At 36.6% G+C, this 18,298-nt stretch overlaps 1 protein-coding gene across 3 annotated transcripts in view; it reads right to left on the reverse strand.

Moving 5' to 3' along the window:
* Positions 1–8,054: 8,054 nt before the first annotated feature.
* The window catches only part of dhx38 (DEAH (Asp-Glu-Ala-His) box polypeptide 38), a 122,485-nt gene continuing 112,241 nt past the window's right edge, over positions 8,055–18,298 (reverse strand). For all 3 annotated transcript variants that reach the window (XM_039763328.1, XM_039763329.1, XM_039763330.1), the window contains 2 exons: positions 14,726–14,847; positions 8,055–8,723 (listed from right to left, as the gene is read on the reverse strand). In XM_039763328.1, the coding sequence (XP_039619262.1) occupies positions 8,639–8,723; positions 14,726–14,847 (207 nt within the window). In that variant the 3' untranslated portion in view covers positions 8,055–8,638. The remainder of the gene's footprint in view (positions 8,724–14,725; positions 14,848–18,298) is intronic.

Raw genomic sequence — 18,298 nt, forward strand, 5'->3', positions numbered from 1 at the left:
TCTGTCATGGAAATCATTGCATGGGCTCAGAAACACTTCCAGAAATCACTGTCTGTAAACAAAATTTGCCGAGCCATCCACAAATCTGGGCTAAAGCTCTATCATGCAAAGAAGAAGCCATATGTGAACATGATCAAGAAACACCACCATCTTCTCTGAGCCAAAGCTCATTTGAAACAGACAAATCAAAATTTGAAATTCTTTTTGGAAAACATGGATGCTGCGTCCACTGGACTAAAGCAGAGAGGGATCATCGGTGTTCAGTTCAAAAGCCTGCATCTCTGATGGTATGGGGGTACATTAGTATGGAATTGGAAATTTGCACATCTTGAAAGGCACCATCAATGCTGAAAGGTATATACCGGTTTAGAGCAACACATGCTCCCATCCAGATGATGTCTTTTTCAGGGAAGGCCTTGCATGTTTCAAAAAAACAATGCTAAACCACATACTGCATCTGTTACAACAGCATGGCTTCATAGTAGAAGAGTCCAGGTGCCGAGCTGGACTGCCTGAAGACCAGACCTTTCACCAACTGAAAACATTTGGCGCATCATGAAATGAAAAATACAACAAAGAAGACCCAGAACTGATGAGGAACAAGCATCCTTTATCAGACAAGAATGGGACAAAATTCCTCTCCCAAAAACCCTGCCACTTGGTCTCCTCGGTTTTCTGACATTTACAGACTGTTGTTAAAAGAAGAGGGGATGTTACACACTGGTAAGTGCAGCCCTATCCCTACTTTTGAGATGTGTTGCTGCCATCAAATTCAAAATGACCTTATTCTTTTCTTAAAATGGTACATTTTCTCAGATTACAATTTTGATGTTCTTCTGTGAATAAAATGTGGGCTTATGAGATTTTGAAAATATTTGTATTCTGTTTTTTATATTTTTTTACAGCATCACAACTTTTTTTGAATTCGGGTTGTAAAAGAAGTTGAGTATTTAAGTTTACCTTATTAAATAGCATATATATATATATATATATATATATATATATATATATATATATATATACTGCTCAAAAAAATTAAAGGAACACGTTTTAATCAGAGTATAGCATAAAGTCAATGAAACTTATGGGATATTAATCTGGTCAGTTAAGTAGCAGAGGGGGTTGTTAATCAGTTTCAGCTGCTTTGGTGTTAGTGAAATTAACAACAGGTGCACTAGAGGGGCAACAATGAGATGACCCCCAAAATAGGAATGGTTTGACAGGTGGAGGCCACTGACATTTTTCCCTCCTCGTCTTTTCTGACTGTTTTTTTTACTAGTTTTGCATTTGGCTACAGTCAGTGTCACTACTGGTAGCATGAGGCGATACCTGGACCCTACAGAGGTTGCACAGGTAGTCCAGCTACTCCAGGATGGCACATCAATATGTACCATTGCCAGAAGGTTTACTGTGTCTCCCAGCACAGTCTCAAGGGTATGGAGGAAATTCCAGGAGACAGGCAGTTACTCTAGGAGAGCTGGGCAGGGCCATAGAAGGTCCTTAACCCATCAGCAGGACTGGTATCTGCTCCTTTGGGCAAGGAGGAGCAGGATGAGCACTGAAAGAGCCTTACAAAATGACCTCTAGCAGTCCACTGGTGTGAATGTCTCTGACCAAACAATCAGAAACAGACTTCATGAGGGTGGCCCGAGGTCCCGACGTCCTCTAGTGGGCCCTGTGCTCACTGCCTGCCCGGCACTGTGGAGCTCATTTAGCATCTGCCATAGAATACCAGAATGGCAGGTCCACCACTGGTGCCCTGTGCTTTTCACAGATGAGTACACATGTGACAGACATGAAAGGGTCAGGAGAAGCCATGGAGAACGTTAAGGTACCTGTAACATTGTTGAGCATGACCGGTTTGGTGGTGGGTCAGTGATGGTCTGGGGAGGCATATCCATGGAGGGACACACAGACCTCTACAGGCTAGGCAACAGCACCTTGACTGCCATTAGGTTTCAGGATGAAATCCGTGGACCCATTGACCAACCCTATGCTGGTGCAGTGGGTCCTGGGCTCCTCCTGGTGCATTAATGCCCGGCCTCATGTGAGGAGAGTATGCAGGCAGTTCCTGGAGGATGAAGGAATTGATACCATTGACTGGTCCCCATGCTTGCCTGACCTAAATCCAGTAGATCACCTCTGGGACGTTATGTTTCGGTCCATTTGACGCTGCCAGGTTGCACCTCAGACTGTCCAGGAGCTCCGTGATGCCCTGGTCCAGATCTGGGAGATCTCCCTGGACTCCATCCATCATCTCATTAGGACCATGTCCCGACGTTGTCAGGCATGCATACAAGCATGTGGGGGCCATACAAACTACTGAATACAATTTTGAGTAACTGCAATGAAATTTCGGCAAAATGAACTAGCCTGCGCATCACTTTTTCACTTTGATTTTCGGGGCGTCTTTGAATTCAGCCCTCTGTAGGTAATAATTTTTATTTCCATCAAACGATGTGGCATCCTTTTGCTCCTAACACATTTCCCAGTCCATATCAGTATAAATATCCAGCAGGAATTTTTTCCCCCATTGAGATCTGATTGTGTTTTCAAAGTGTTCCTTTAATATTTTTGAGCAGTGTATACAAGCATGCAAATCAACAACACGATTTCTGTCATGCTACATAGACAGTAGACGTACTTTATTTTTAATAATGCTTTTCCAGTTTTGGTCGTTTTCATTGCTGTGGTCTTTTATAGACCATTCACAAATTACAAATCTGCATTGTAATGAAACCCTGCACCCACTTAGGCCATCAATGACAAAGGCCACATACCCTGATGTCCATAAAGTCAGACACTAGTCAAGAAAAATTAAACACTTTTAGATTTACATTAATCACACCATAAAATGGCAGGAAATGAAAAATAGGAGAGGACATTTTGAATGCAATATCATAGAGCACAACATTTTATCTCCATTAGAACTAGCCTGGTAGAGGGGATACTGTGGGAATTTATTAGCAAAATGTTATAACGGCCCCACCTCAATTATTGGCACTCCTGGTAAAGATAACTACAAAGGTTTTTTTTAAAGAAAAAAAACACCTTTTGGTGAATTACTTTAATCTCATACTGAAAAAAATTAGAGAAATCCAACCTTAAATTGAAGTAAATTCATTCTGAAAAAAATAACCCCTCAAGAAACAATTATTTTTTAACAAAACCACATGTACGATTATTGCCTCAAGAAGGGGCCTGAGTTGCCTCAAAAGTTTACATGTTGTAATCTTTCTAGTTAGCTAACATGGTACAACACCCTAGAACTATTGGCACTCCTAGAAATTCTTATAAATAAAGTGTAACTGAAGGAATTTTTCTATTTATAACTGACTTTTTTATGTTCACCAGGAAGTGTACAAACTTTCAAGCAGTAATCCAAGACGTCCTGTTTCACTGGAATATGAGGTGGCACAGGGGCCAAACTCTCTTATTCGTTCATCAACATTGAAAAGAACAGAGAAGTCAGGGAATGGCTAAAAAAAGCTACTCACCTGAAAATGCCAATGTCAGTTGTACAGTTGGGCAATAGTTAAAAAGTTCAAATCAATTGGAACTTTTTACAGCTTGCCTAGAAGGGTCCACTATGTTTAGAGTGGTAAAATGGGATGGTGGTCTCCATTTTTAAAAGGTGGGCAAGAGACTGCATTCCAGTTACCAAGGGAAAACACTAAAATCAAAATCTATGCCAAGATCCTGGAACAAAGACTGACTGATAACTGTACTTCAGAGCCAGAAGGACCAATATGGATTACATTCTGGTCATGAACAAACTCGGACTGTCCTTCTACAAGGGCGTCATGGAAATTTGCCTCTCCACTCTACATGTGTTTGTGGACTTGGGAAAGGCTTATGGGCAGGGAGACAGGTACTCATGTAGGAAGGGCTACAGAAGTGTGGGGTTTAGTGGCAGCTTCTTCATGATGTTCAGCTGCTGTGTTTACAGAAAGACAGTTCTGTTTATAAACTTGCCATCAAGTCGTGTTCATTTAACATGGGCTTGGGACTCTGTCAGACCTGCATCGTCACATCACCTTTTGTGATTTTTCATGAGCAAGTACCATCAGAATGCATGTGAGGCTTGGAATGGATGAGTCTGTCCCCTGACCTCATCAGAAAGTTATACAAAAGAAGAATTAGTCCTTACAAATTTGAGGCAGTGTTCATCTGGACAGGAGGAGGAGTATAGGAGGCTAATCAAAGACTTTGTTAAATGGTGTCACTTACACCTGAACACCAGCAAGACTAAAGAACTGGTGGTGGATTTTAGGAGGCCCAGTCCCCTCATGGACCCCGTGATCATCAGAGGAGACTGTGTGCAGAGGGTGCAGACCTATAAATACCTGGGAGTGCAGCTGGATGATAAATTGGACTGGACTGCCAATACTGATGTTCTGTGCAAGAGAGGACAGAGCCGACTATACTTCCTTAGGAGGTTGGCGTCCTTCAACATCTGCAATAAGATGCTACAGATGTTCTACCAGACGGTTGTGGCGAGTGCCCTCTTCTATGCGGTGGTGTGCTGTCAATCATGGAGAATCCACTGCATCCACTGAACAGTATCATCTCCAGGCAGAGGAGTAGCTTCAGCGACAGACTGCTGTCACTGTCCTGCTCCACTGACAGACTGAGGATATTGTTCCTCCCCCACACTATGCGACTCTTCAATTCCACCCGGGGGAGTAAATGCTAACATTATTCAGAGTTATTGTCTGTTTTTTTACATGCATTTTTAGTGCTCTTTAATTTAATATTGTTTTTTTTTTGTATCAGTATACTGCTGTTGGATTATGTGAATTTCCCCTTGGGATTAATAAAGTATCTATCTCTCTATCTGCCAGAATACAACATATCATACTTATTAATTTACAAGGTTTAAACACACAAGGGATGTTGGTTCATAAGTAAAGGTAGATGAGATGATGACCCTAAGGAACCAGTGTGGCACAAAGATTTTGAAAATCTAATGTTAGGTTATGTTGGTGAAAACAGAGAAAAATGCTTCATCTTTAGCTTCCATCACCATTCTCCTCATGAGCTCCAGTTGGTCACAAAAAGAATTTAACTATGAGTATAAGTAGCTAAAAGGCATTTTATGATGGTTTTCTGAGGATACTTCCGGGCCAGGGTGAGAAGCTAAATGATATGATTTGGCCTTGTGTTAAAACAGCCATGTCTGCAAATTTGAGGTAGTTGGTGACCTTTTAACTGGGGAGACAGTAAGCCAGGTACATAACAAATCTGGAGCAAAGTTGCAAGATATCATAGAGGAGTGGTGTCTTTTGGGTAGCCTCCAAAATCTAGAGGACAAGCTGGGGACTTTTAGTGGGTATATAATGGTCTGGTGTGTTTAACCACAACCATCCATAGGAAGAGCAGAAAGAACGTGAAATCATAGCACTTAAAAAATTAAAAATTAATTGACAATACTGTGTGCTTGTTTCTCTAATTTTATATCACTCATAACATAGGTTACAAGTTAGTTAATCTATGCATCCAATCTGTTTTTCAAAATCTGTTAGAAACTATCATTATGGACAATATATATAATACTCCAGGTACTATGACACATATGAAGACAGACAATGTCATGAACAAATCAAGTGCATAAACATTCACTTACTACATTAGAGCACCCAAGATACACTGGACTGCTAAATTGTTGGTAAGCATTTTTTTATGTGCCAAAGTGTCCACCATAAATAAATAAAATAGTTAACTTATTTTAAACAGCCATTTGTTTTGCAATTCCACTGAAGAAAAAAAAATTCAATGTGTCAATTCATTAGACCCTCTCTTATCCTTTTCAGCAATACTGCTGGACTCTGTATCAAGCAACAGCTGCATTATTCTTAGGGGTTCAGTTTTATCAATTATGCAATTCCATTCCAAGTGAACTGTCTTGATTTGAAGATCTCTAAACCGCAGATATGACAAACACTCATAGCAAAGACCTACCCTACTATAGTCCTGTGACCTACAATGTACTGGGTCACAACTTTCAACCTAAAACAGACAGAACGTGTGCACTGACATCATCTCATAACTATGGTTGCACTGATTTGGCTTAAACTAATGACCAACTAAGCTGAGTGGTGTTTTATGTTAAATGAGTTGTATATCATGGAGTCACGAGTGTAGCAACATGTTGCAGGCAGGCTGGCTGGCAAGGCAAGTAAGAAGTTCATTGTACTCTATACATTAACAATGCTAATGTAATCACAACCAGAGTAAAAAGTAAATTTTTCCTATAAAACAAAGATTAAATAATCAAGATTGATACTGTCCTTCTGTGTCCCTATTCATTTTACTTGTCTCTAACTCTGTCTCTCACACTGACCCTTTCCACTTATATTATTTATTATTGGCACATTTTTGTTCTCCTAAACCTTCTTGCTCTCTCCTTCTTGTAGGCACCCTCACTGTGGATGTAGCACTTGCTGGAATGTTCCTAATGCTTTAATGGTAGATTTTTGGAAATCCTTTTTTTTTTTTTTAAAAAAGGAATTTTATACATTTTAACCTCTGTGCACAGCATCCAGTCCTGGTATTTATAAATGGACCTCTCACAACTAACCTAGAGTGTGGCTGGTGTTGGCTGCCAGTGGCATGGATGATCTTTTCTTGCTCCTTCATTTAATGTTCTTCTCTTTTTTCTTTTTGTGTATGTTTGTTTTTTTTACTTGCAACTGCCCAGAATCCATGTACTTTTGCTTAACCATTTGTGTCATCCTTTTAAAAGTGGATTTGCCCTAGTCATCCTCCATAAAAAATGTGGCAATAAAAAACAAAAGGTAAGAACTTGAATAGAACATTAAGCCCACACAAGATTACAAATGATTGCATTAATCTGAAAACTATAAATGTATAATATACAAATGAGGAATGTTTAAACCTGACGTATTGGCTATATTTAGAGTGCTTCATATAATTAAACTTTAACAATGTATGTTATTTTTTACCTTTTCAGGCTGGTTTCATTCTACACAAATGTGCAAATAGTTTAGGAATTTTATTTCACGCCTGAAATGAGAAAATATATACACATTCTGGTGAATTATTTTGGCCTTACAAACAAAGATGACTGTATTACTACACAGCTACAACATGCCTACTGTTAAGTTTAAAACCTTGAAAGGAATTGCTCATTTTTCAAAGTACCAGGGAAAGAATTTTCTTTGAGATTTTTAAAAGCATGTTTTTTTTTTTTTCACTAATCCCAAATGAGACCTTAACTCATCAGAGCAATTAATATGCTAATGACAAGACTGAAAAAGAAAAACACTTTTTAAAAGCTGACAAAAAGAGATGACTTTCACATTAAAAATCAAAATGTCCATAAAATGTGTATAACAAATAAAATAATTTGATTCTCTTACAAATTCCTTTCTACAACAAAACAGAAAATGTAAATATGAAATCACAATTTTTTTATATATATATATATGAATTCCCAAAATAAATATTAAAATACTCTGCAGCACCTCTAAAATGGTTTACTTAATTTTTTTTAAGTTATGTGTTTGCTGTAAAATCAAATGGTTTCACCCTGCACTGTTGAGATATAGACTAAATAAGCTAAATACGTTACATATACAATTCTTCAAAGTGAAAAAAATATTAGTGGACTCAAAAGCCTCCAAGCCAACAATACCCATACTTACTATAAAACATGAAATATGTAAGAAACCCAGGGATACTGGCCATATAATATTCAATGAACAACACGAAACAGGCTCAACTAACAAAGCACAGGTTTCCTGATTAACATGATTTACAGTCCCTGGCAGTGTTTCTATAATATTGTTATATTTGGAAATTTACAGTAAAAGTTACCACTCACTATGGTCAGCAGATCTCCTGAGTTACAAAATGTTGCCATATTCCTATCTCTCACCTAGGTAATCTATCTTACTCCTACTGACTTTATTTTCAAAAAATCAGACATTAAATAAAACTGCTAGCACTGTTTTCATTTATACCTTAGGGTACAAAATGACAGAAATTTGTCTGTGATCTCCCAGTCTGGTTAAAGCTTAAAAATAAACATGTTTAAAGAAATTGGTGAAGCTACTTTAATACCAATAGAAATGGAAACTATCAAAAAATACAAATGAATGTAGTCAAAACATAATCGAGTAAAACACGGACAGGATGCATTTTACAGAGTTTTAAACCTGGGGATCATTTAAGCACAGCAAGTTCCTCATTCTTCATTTAGCAATCTTTGTTATTGAGTCAACTCTTTGCTTTCGCTTTACATAAGGTTCATTTTTTACAATATATGTTAAAATCTATTTATGTTTCCAAAAGAACTGCACACATTCAGAATATAAAAGGATCATGGCCTTGCCATCTTTGTTACAATCCAGAGCAATGTCCAGAGTGGCAGTGGGCATACTGTTCTTTATATTTGTGCAGCACTCTTATCTCTGATACAGCTGCCCCCTCTGCTGGAACAACTGGAAGACTGCAAATGGTCTTTTTGAATGAAACAGGAAAAGAGAATACAGCACTGAAAGCTAAAAGAACAACTGCTCACAATGAAACTTAAACTACAATATAGACAGCACAGCCACAGATTCTTTATTTAGCACTTTTGCTGCTGCTGAAGAAACATTTCAGTTTTGTACTCTTAAAGTCCGAATCTTGCAGGGGTTCTCTTGGGAGTCATAGGAGTCTCATGGTCCCTTCTACCTGGAGTACAGATTTTTGTAGACCTGCAGAAAAAAAAATGTATTTTTTTTAAGAAAAAGATAGAACATTAAAAAGAGACAATACAGTATTTAACATGTTGTATGAAATCGTGCTCATCCATTAAACTGTATTCTTTCATGGAAAAAAAGCATGTTTATTCTCTTCGAAGTATAAAAATCAAGCTCTGCCTACTGAAATATGTATATTTAAATAAGATGTTTGTTTCAGAACCAAGTCAACATGGATTATAAAGGTTGCAAAATGTAAAGTCAAGCTGACATAAAAATTCTAATGCTAATACTCCTTTAGGAGCTTCATTCTTGCCTGGTGAACTTGCACCAGGACCATTCCAGTTTAAATGCCACATTCAACCAATAGGCTGCAGAATTTCTTAGTGGAAGCAGGTCTTTTGAAGAGGAACCAAGGTATGGACAGGTTTTAAAGCTGACAACAGAAGGAAGTATTGCTATGGAGTGAATTGTAATGGACATTCAAAGTGTAATGTTACTTAAGACAGAAAATGCTTTAGAGATGAACTATGGGTCATCTGAATCTACGTTTATGAAACATTTGCACATCCAGTATTCCAAGAAGAATTTTGTGCAATTTATTTACGGAACTTTAAGAAATAAATGTTTTATAACTGGGGATGAAATCTGAATATATTACTATAACCCAGACTCCAAATAACAATCAAAAAAACAAGAGTGAAAACCAAAGAAACTCAAGGTCTAAGCCACTGCTGGTAAAAACTTTTTTACATTACATTTTACATTTACTTTTACATTTTTTTATGATGCAGATGGCATGGCCCATATTGATTATATTTTCTGAAAAGATCCACATAATTGTTCAGTATTATGCTTACTTGATATAGCAATAGCTTAAGTCAATCAGGGGAAAGAGCCAATGAAAGCTGTTGACCATCTGCCTTCTACTTTATGAAGACGCTCCCAGCTATACTGCTTGGGTTGCTAAGGCTGCTTTACAAAAGTGTTGATTTGAATCAGGACACATACTTCCTATTCTCCATATTTGGAGCAGTGTCACTACTACCTGATCCTCAAGCTGAAGGGATTATTCCATGGAATTCACTATACAAATGATGAAGACTTCAAGTATGGCAGCAGAAAACTGCTCAAGTAGTAATATGAAACCTTTTGCCTGAATGGCACAGAAAAACTTTGTGAACATTATAACAAGTGCATAAGTGTTAATGGGCATCATGCTGAAAAGTAAAACTAGATTTACTCCCGTTTCCTTTTATAGGTCAGGCTACAGACTTTAATCATGTGAAATTTGCCACTTTGCTTGTCCCAAACATAGTACAACACTGAACCTTTAAAACTCTACAATTAAGCTCTGGAAAGGGCAATTAACCCACCTAGCAACAGCAAGAAACAAGAGGAGGAGGAGGAACTGAAGAACAGCAACTGTCAACAGGCGTACTAAGTGGATTTACTTACTTGTTATACTTGGTTTCACAGTAAGGTGGAATTTTGTCAAGGACTTTTCCTAAGGGTTAATGAAGCATTATAATTTAAATGCCTCATCAACAGGGGGAATGACAAGGAAAATTATAAAAGTCAAGTCTGATTTGAGGTTTGCACTAACTTTCAGGTGAAGCTGTTAACTTGCATAAAGTGCACTGCTTGCCCTTTCCCCTGTACACTGCTTCTTCATTAGTTTACATTTATTCGCTTAGCAATTTATTTTTTAGTCATTGTGTTTTCATTGCCACAAACATTCATGTACTGAGAGCTTACATGGACTGTGTTTTTGTTGGTTTTGTTTTGGTGGCTTTCTTGTTCTAACTATTCACTATATTTTTTTACTAATTATTTGTATGAATTATCAACAAGTTTAAAATGGCTATTTTGCATAAGGGGTAGTTTTTTTCATTTGATATTTTTGCAAATACTGAAAAAAACTGGATAAATTTTAATGTGTGCGTCGCTATATTTTTTTCCCTCAACAGGTTAAAATGAAGTCAAAGGATATCATTGTGGCAAAGGAGTTATCACTGCTGCTAGGGCTGAAATCTCTCTTTGTATGGAGTTTTCACCTTCTACCATCATATATGTAGAACTTCTCTCACATCCAAAATAGGCATGCTGTATGTTAGATAATTAATGCTGGGTTTATTTTGGGTGTTTAACCTATGTAAATTTCTTTGCAAGTAACCCGGTTATGTGGTGATGTAAGCACTCAAATGGGTTACATCATTATAAGCATTTGTATATGGCAAGTGTGGAAACATGAAAGCAATGGATAACCGCATTTTTGTAGTGATGACAAAACCACCCTAATGCTAAAACCTTATGAGGGAATACGATATTTTGACTTGTTTAGATGAACGAAAGAAATGCATTGGTAAAAAGACAAATTTCCCCAAGGCAAGTGATTGCATTATTCCTTCTCCTAAAAGAAATAATCTGTCTTAATATTTCACATATCAACACATTGATGTTGATGTTGATGAGTTGAACATACACTGCTAAGCTTAGCAGTATAACCTCTGGAGTCACAGGTAGCTGATGATGACATTTAACTCTTTTTTGTGCAGTTTAATGATGTCATAGCATTTTGGCAAAGGAGAACGCCATAAATGGACTTGCCCATATAAATGGGTGTTTTTAAGACACCAGGTTTCTGCTTTAAACTGTGTTACTCACCTTATACGAGTTTTGTGTGTGCATGTAATGCACTCATCACATTACTGATAGGTACAAATTCTCGGACAGGTCCAAGTTAAAAATTAGTGGTGAACCAAATATCATCTATGTAATTATTATACTGCATATTTCACCAAGACTCCTAGTGAAAAACAAATATTTATAAATAAATATATATATTTAAAAAGAAAACTTAACTGTACATGTATATCAATTAAATTAACATACCCCGTTCTTGCTCTAGATATTTAAGATGTGTGAAAGTCATAGTTTTAAGTCATTTGATTCCACTTATGTCATCAATTTGCAGGTAATTTTAATGAATGGAAAAATCTATCCATTGATTTTTTTTATATAGCAATAAATGCAAAAGCAGTGCAAGATGTTCAGTGAAGAGTTAAAAAAGTACAATCCTAATTTTAAGTAATACAAAATATAATTGGGTGGATTTAATAACCTGAGTTTGGATCCTGCACTTAGTCATTACCTATGTGGAATTTACATGTTCAACCATGTCTGTGTAATTTTCCTCTGATATTCCTAAAGACATGCATGTTAGATTAACTGGCAAATTCAAAATGGGCCCATGCGAGTGATAACTGTGGCTGTGTGTGTGAGTGAGTGAGTGAGCCCTGCAATGGATAGAGGTGTCCTGAGGTATTCCCAGAGTGCTAAAAAATAGGCTATGACCTTCTATGATCATCAGTATTGAATTCTGTAATATGTTTTGAGAGGCGCTACAGGAACTTTACAAATATATGAAAACTTAAAAGCAATGAAGTTGAAAAGTTGTTACACTTTGGAAGCTATTCAGAAATTATTTATCTATATTGAAAAATACAGAAAATCATTTTAAGTATAGAGTGGCTAGATATTTCTAAATGTTTCATTTTTTAATGTCAGCCATTAACCCAAAATAATCTGATGGTTTAGCATTATAAGACTGATGCCTTAAGATTACAAGTATCTTGTGTGGTTGGATTTGAACTGCTTCTATTTTGCCATAAGAGCAACAGCAAATCACATCTTTAAGTTAATTTATTTTTTTTAACATAATTATAATCAATACTCAGTATGGCCTAGTTTGCTTCAGCTCTGCATGAGAAATAATCTTGGATATTACATTAAATTAAAACTAAACTGCTGTTGTATTTTCCCTTTCCCTTCTCTCTGGTGAAAGGCAGTATGCAGCACAGAGCCGACAGTGCAATCTATCATCTTTAATTACAGCCCCATGACACACAAACAACACACAGCACTCTCTACACAGTCTGGCGTCACTATGCAATTATGCCTAGAAGACGGTGACCCCTTCAGCCCTACCATGAATCAGACTGCTTGTTGATTTCCTTTACCTCAGCCTTCAGTTGTTCATTTCCAGTTTATTTCTATTTTCATTTAACTTCCTGAGAAATAAAATGGTAAGAACTGTAACACTGCCTGTACAATTTCCTTTTCCTACAACAGTTTAACACGACTGATAATCATTCATTTCTCTCCATTTAGATTAACATGTCAGCACCTTATTTGACATAATTAACCCATCAGGCCTCCTTTAACAATCTACAAATCATTTATGTCTCTCTTTATCAACTAAATGGTGAAAGTAATCACAGTTTGTTCAAAATTAAAATGGACCACAGGTTGCTGACTTACAAGCAAGAGCGTATTTTAACACAATGAAATAAAATTGACTTCTATATACGAAAACAGCACAACAAGCAGGGAAAAAAGCCTTAAGTAGTACAAGAAAGTTTGAGACTGTAACAGATAAAACAAAGTGTTGGACACCCTGTACTCTCCATACACTTTAACCTTTTTGCAACAAAAAAAAAACACATTAGCCTAGCTTAATTAAGTATACAGAGTAATAAGCTTTCGCAGTGATGACAAAACTGGAGGTACAGTTGCACACTGGTTAGAAATGTAGCCTCACCACTGCAGAACAAAAACTCAGATCTCTGGCAGGTAAGCATCTGTGCAGGATATTTAGCCATGAACATCAGCTTAATGACTGACCTAAATTGCCCAGCATTCATTTCTGATTGGATCCTGTGATAGACTAGTTGATTGGTTGATTCATCCATTATCACCTAAAGCAGCAAGAATAGGCACCATGTTACAATAAACTGAAAAAGGGGAGTTTTAAAATGGACAGAATGTTGCCACTACCATAACATTCTTTAAGTGCATAATGGTTTCTTACTAAAACTTGGAGGACTCTGCCTATGGCATAGAGGAAAGTACAAAAGGGAATTCTGAAAATGTACACAGGAATTCAACTGGTGGGAAGAGTTTAATTTTATATAGTGGCAACAAATGTACAGATATCTCTTAAGATTCGCCAAGGCGATGCGCTAAAGTAAAACAAACATGCCAAAGATCAACAACTGTACATCTCCATAAAACATACTGAAGCAATAAAATGTACTATAAACAAGGGGAAAACAGTTCTCTTGTGCCATCTGATAGGTGCGAACATTCATCAGAGTTGTAATTTAATAAAATGCAAAAGATTTGAAGAGTCTGGGTTTTGAAAGCATCTCATACAGCTATTAACTGCATTAAAATATGACAAGTGGAGCAAAAAAAAGGCCACATATTGCTGACGTAGCAGTTTTCATTTACATAAAAATAAGTTGATGCTATAGATGAGAGTGAGAAAGAGAGAGAAATTGAAGAAAATGTATTAATTATCACATTTCAAAGTCAGAGAAATCAAAACCTTAATCCTCTACTTTAATGTGATTATTGTCAAGATGTCTGACATGCAGACTGGCAGACAAAGGTTTTAATACATAGATAAATTACTTGATTAATTAATAATGAAAATATTTTTTTAATCTGTCTTGTCTTTGTGAAGCTAGTAGATGTATGCTGAATTCATTTTTTACTTTAATTTAAAAATTAAAGCATGGTTTTTTTTGGCTATGCAATTTAAATTGCTACAGTAATAGGGGTCAGCTAAGGGTCAATATAATTTCTTTTTCTTTTAGTTAGAAGTAGGAGAGGGGAACAGCTCATCTACAATTGGCAGAAACACAGAGAAGGCTGATGGGCAGTGTGAAAAGATGCTAGTAAACAGAAGGACAGACTGATCCAAAAAAAAGAAATTACTTACTTTCATCTATCCTGCCAAGATAGACTTCAAAGGGCAGGGGAAAGAATTATATAAAATATACTTAGATTGGAGAGGGTTGGACAGGAAAGTGCAGACTTCATATGTTCGGGTGTCATTATGTATGCCACAAAATTCTCATTATCCAGCTTTTCAACTAGGGATTAATTAGATATTGAACACGGGAAGCAAAAAATAAAATGAGCAAAATAAAACTGAAGAATTCGTTTACCTCATACTACCCAGACTATTTTTTTTAGCCTGTTCTTCTTTCCTGGCTTTTATCTGTTGTTCCGCCAATGACATCTCCTCTTCCATTGCTGAGATCTCCTCTTTGGCTCGTCTACGATTTTCCTGCAGACACAAACATAGAAAAGTTAAATGTCAACCAAAAATGTATAAAAACCATAACAACAACTCATTTGATTATTTCCTTTAAATTTAAAATTTTACAATATAATGGATGATTTCAAGGATTTAAGATAAACAGGAAGAAGACAGAATATTTAAGGTTTAATAATGGATAATGAATAATCAGGATTCAGAAGCTAGCCTTCTGGGACAGCTATTGAAAAGAGTGGAGAACTTTAAATATGTAAGATCAGTAGGTCAAGAGGGTTAATTAGATGCAGAGACAACCCATAGATTGCAGTGTGAATGGAAGAACTGTAAGAAAGTAGTAGGAGTTTAGTGTAATTGAAAAATTATGGTGAAGGTTAAAGGTAAGGTTTTTAAGACAGTGGTGAGACCAACAATGTTATATGGAGCCAAAACATGGACAGTAAAGGGAACACACAAGAAGAACTTGGTTATGGCAGAAATGAGAATATTGAGGTGGATGTGTGGAGTTATAAAAAAGGATAGAATGAGAAATGAGACAATCAGAGGTGCAACAAAAGTGGGAGAGATATCTAAGAAAGTAGAAGAAAGTAAGTTGAAGTGGTATGGACAATGAATAAGTGAGCAAAAGAGAGATGGGAATGAAACTACAGGGGAACAGAAAGTGAGAAAGGCCAAAGATGAGATGGATGGATAAAGTAAAAGAAATTTGATGGAAAAGAGTTTGACTTGGGAGGAGGTGCAGGACTGAGCTCTATGGAGAAGGCTGATCAGGAACATTGACCCCACACAGAAGTGGGAAAACACTAACAGGAAAAAGAAGAGGAGGAAGAAACAAATACCCAAAGCATAAGTAATTGATTATTACTTAGCAAAAGCAAAACTAAACACTTTTGAAATTAGTGTGTTTTAATTTGGCATTTCTTGTACAATTATGCAGAAAGTAAAAGAGATTCAATTTAATGATTAAAACATTAAAATACATTTTTTGGCAGACAAATACTACAGAATGCAGTTTGGCTTTTCCCTATTACAGCTAAAACTCAAAAAGCTAATGAATAAATTAAAGAAACCCACACCATCATTGAAGAGTTTGAATATTTAGTCAAAACCAATGAGAAAGGTCTCATTAATTGCTGCTCCAGATGCAATGTGGTGTGCTTTGGTCTCTTAACCCTCAGTGGGCTGAATATTTTTTCGGCTGTCTTCATGCAGGTGCTGGCTGCTGGAGCTAAAGGCGAATCTGATAAGACAGCGAAGCATATACTCAAAGCAAAATACTCCACAGACATTTTGTGTTTTATGACTGAATCGGACTCTGGCTTAATCACACTGAGATTTTGATGCAAGGGATCTAGAGATCACATAGAAAAGTAATGTACCTGCATCAGCTGATCATGGTGTTGAACACTATGGTTTAGCGCCGGCCACTGTATGAAGACACTACTGTATGTCATTATAAGTCAACACCTGCCTCGAAAGAGTAAAGACAATGGTCACTATGAATGTGTTTTGAAGAACCTAACACTTTTATGCTTGATCAGTGGAAAACAAAACAGGCTGACAAATATTCTTATACTCATCCCATATGCTTATGGAGTGGGGCTCCCTATTACTTTAACTTCATTCCACTACATGTTCTTACAAAAGCATAATCCTGAACCCATAGAACAAATACAAGCCACTTTCTTCCCTATTGCTGATGCTACTGTAAATGTGTATGAATACTTTGTGAAAGCTGCAGCATGATATCAGAGTTGACCTCAACAAAAACGTTTAGAAAACCATTTGTTGATGCTGTTCACAGCAGTAAGTCATAAAATAAATGTCAGGTATTCTTATAAATCTTTTGTATAATTATTCATTAGTGGACTTAGTGGCTCACTGATGAACAAGCAAATACCTAGCACAACTGCCTGCCAATGCAATGGGGCAAGGTGCAAGTAGTGCAAAGACCCATCAATATAAATTTCAAGAAGGACAAATTTTAGTTTTTTCATTAACATACAGGTGAAAAGAAAAGTTTGATTTACAAAAAAGTAGATTTTGCAGAATAGCTATTGAATAGAATTGGGACAATATATACCCCAAGGAAAAAAACACAGCTTACATAAACACGCTGAGCAGCACATACAGAACTTTAAGGACACAAACCCACAGTGTATCGGACAAAGACGGCCAAGAAGTTCAACTGAAGATATCAAACTGGTCAATGTTAAAGATAACTTCCATGTCTGGTTATCTACAAACCACCACAAATTTATATAGATGATATGGCTAGTTAATGCCCATCAGTCATCTCTACATTATACAAATCACCAGCATCTGGGAACTATATTTGATTCCATTCACTCAACTAACTTTAGGATCAAAGTGTGCAGTATTACCACATGCTTTATAAACAAAAGTCTAACCTGATATATGTGTTTATTCCCATGAATTGGTTAAAATAATGGAGAATTAAAAACACTTAAAGATTTCACTGTACATATGTCATTTCTGAAGAAAATGGTTCTTACTGAGAAAACAATCATTTGGTGCTCTATATGAAGTGCTTTAATTAATGTCTCATAACAGGATCATATGGTACTTATATTGAGATGACATCCTTGTGCATGTGGCAATTTCATTCAATATTTTTTTCAGAAAAGAAAAGAAAATGTAAATTTTCTTCAAAGTTTTGCCACATTCTATTGAAATAATGATATTTTGATTATTCCCTGTAACCTCTCTCTGTATGAGAGAGTGTAGATACACACACGAGTGTGTCTTATGATTGACAGAGTTCCACTAAGATTTGATTTCTCTGTTACATCTGTTGCTGAAACATTCCAAAATGTATAAAGTGGATTTAGAATGTACAAAAACACATGTAAAATACAACCATGAAAAGGCTCATCTACAAAAAATTCAAAAACTGAAAGTGGCAAAAACATATGACCACTCTATCCAATCACCAATTTACCGAACCCAGTAAAGACGCTAATTTTAAAATGAGAAAAAAAAATCACTAGATATACTGCATATTGTCCATATTTCCAAGTCATTTGACAACTGTAGGGATATTTACAATATTAGCCACTAAAAATCCTGCACATAAATGGTACCTCAGTCTATAGAGTTTTGCACACAGTTCCTCTCACCAGGGGCCTCATGCATAACACCGTGCATAGAATTTGCACTATAACATAACGTAAGCACAAAAGCGGAACTGTACTTGCGCACAAAAAAATCTAGATGCATAAATCTGTGCGTTCGCCAACTTCCACGTTCTTCCGCTACATAAATCCCGGTCAGCGTGGAAATTAACGCATGTGCACTCACCTGCTGCCCCACGTCAACTCCTCCCAGAATTACGTCTCTTTAAATATGCAAATCAATATAAATAGCCCCTAAGTTCAGTGTTCTGTGAAAAGGCAATGGCAAAAGTCCGAGGGACAATAGAAGAATTTCAGCGAATACGAAG

Source organism: Polypterus senegalus, chromosome 9 (assembly GCF_016835505.1).
Source record: "Polypterus senegalus isolate Bchr_013 chromosome 9, ASM1683550v1, whole genome shotgun sequence".
NCBI classification, from domain to species: Eukaryota; Metazoa; Chordata; class Cladistia; order Polypteriformes; family Polypteridae; genus Polypterus; species Polypterus senegalus.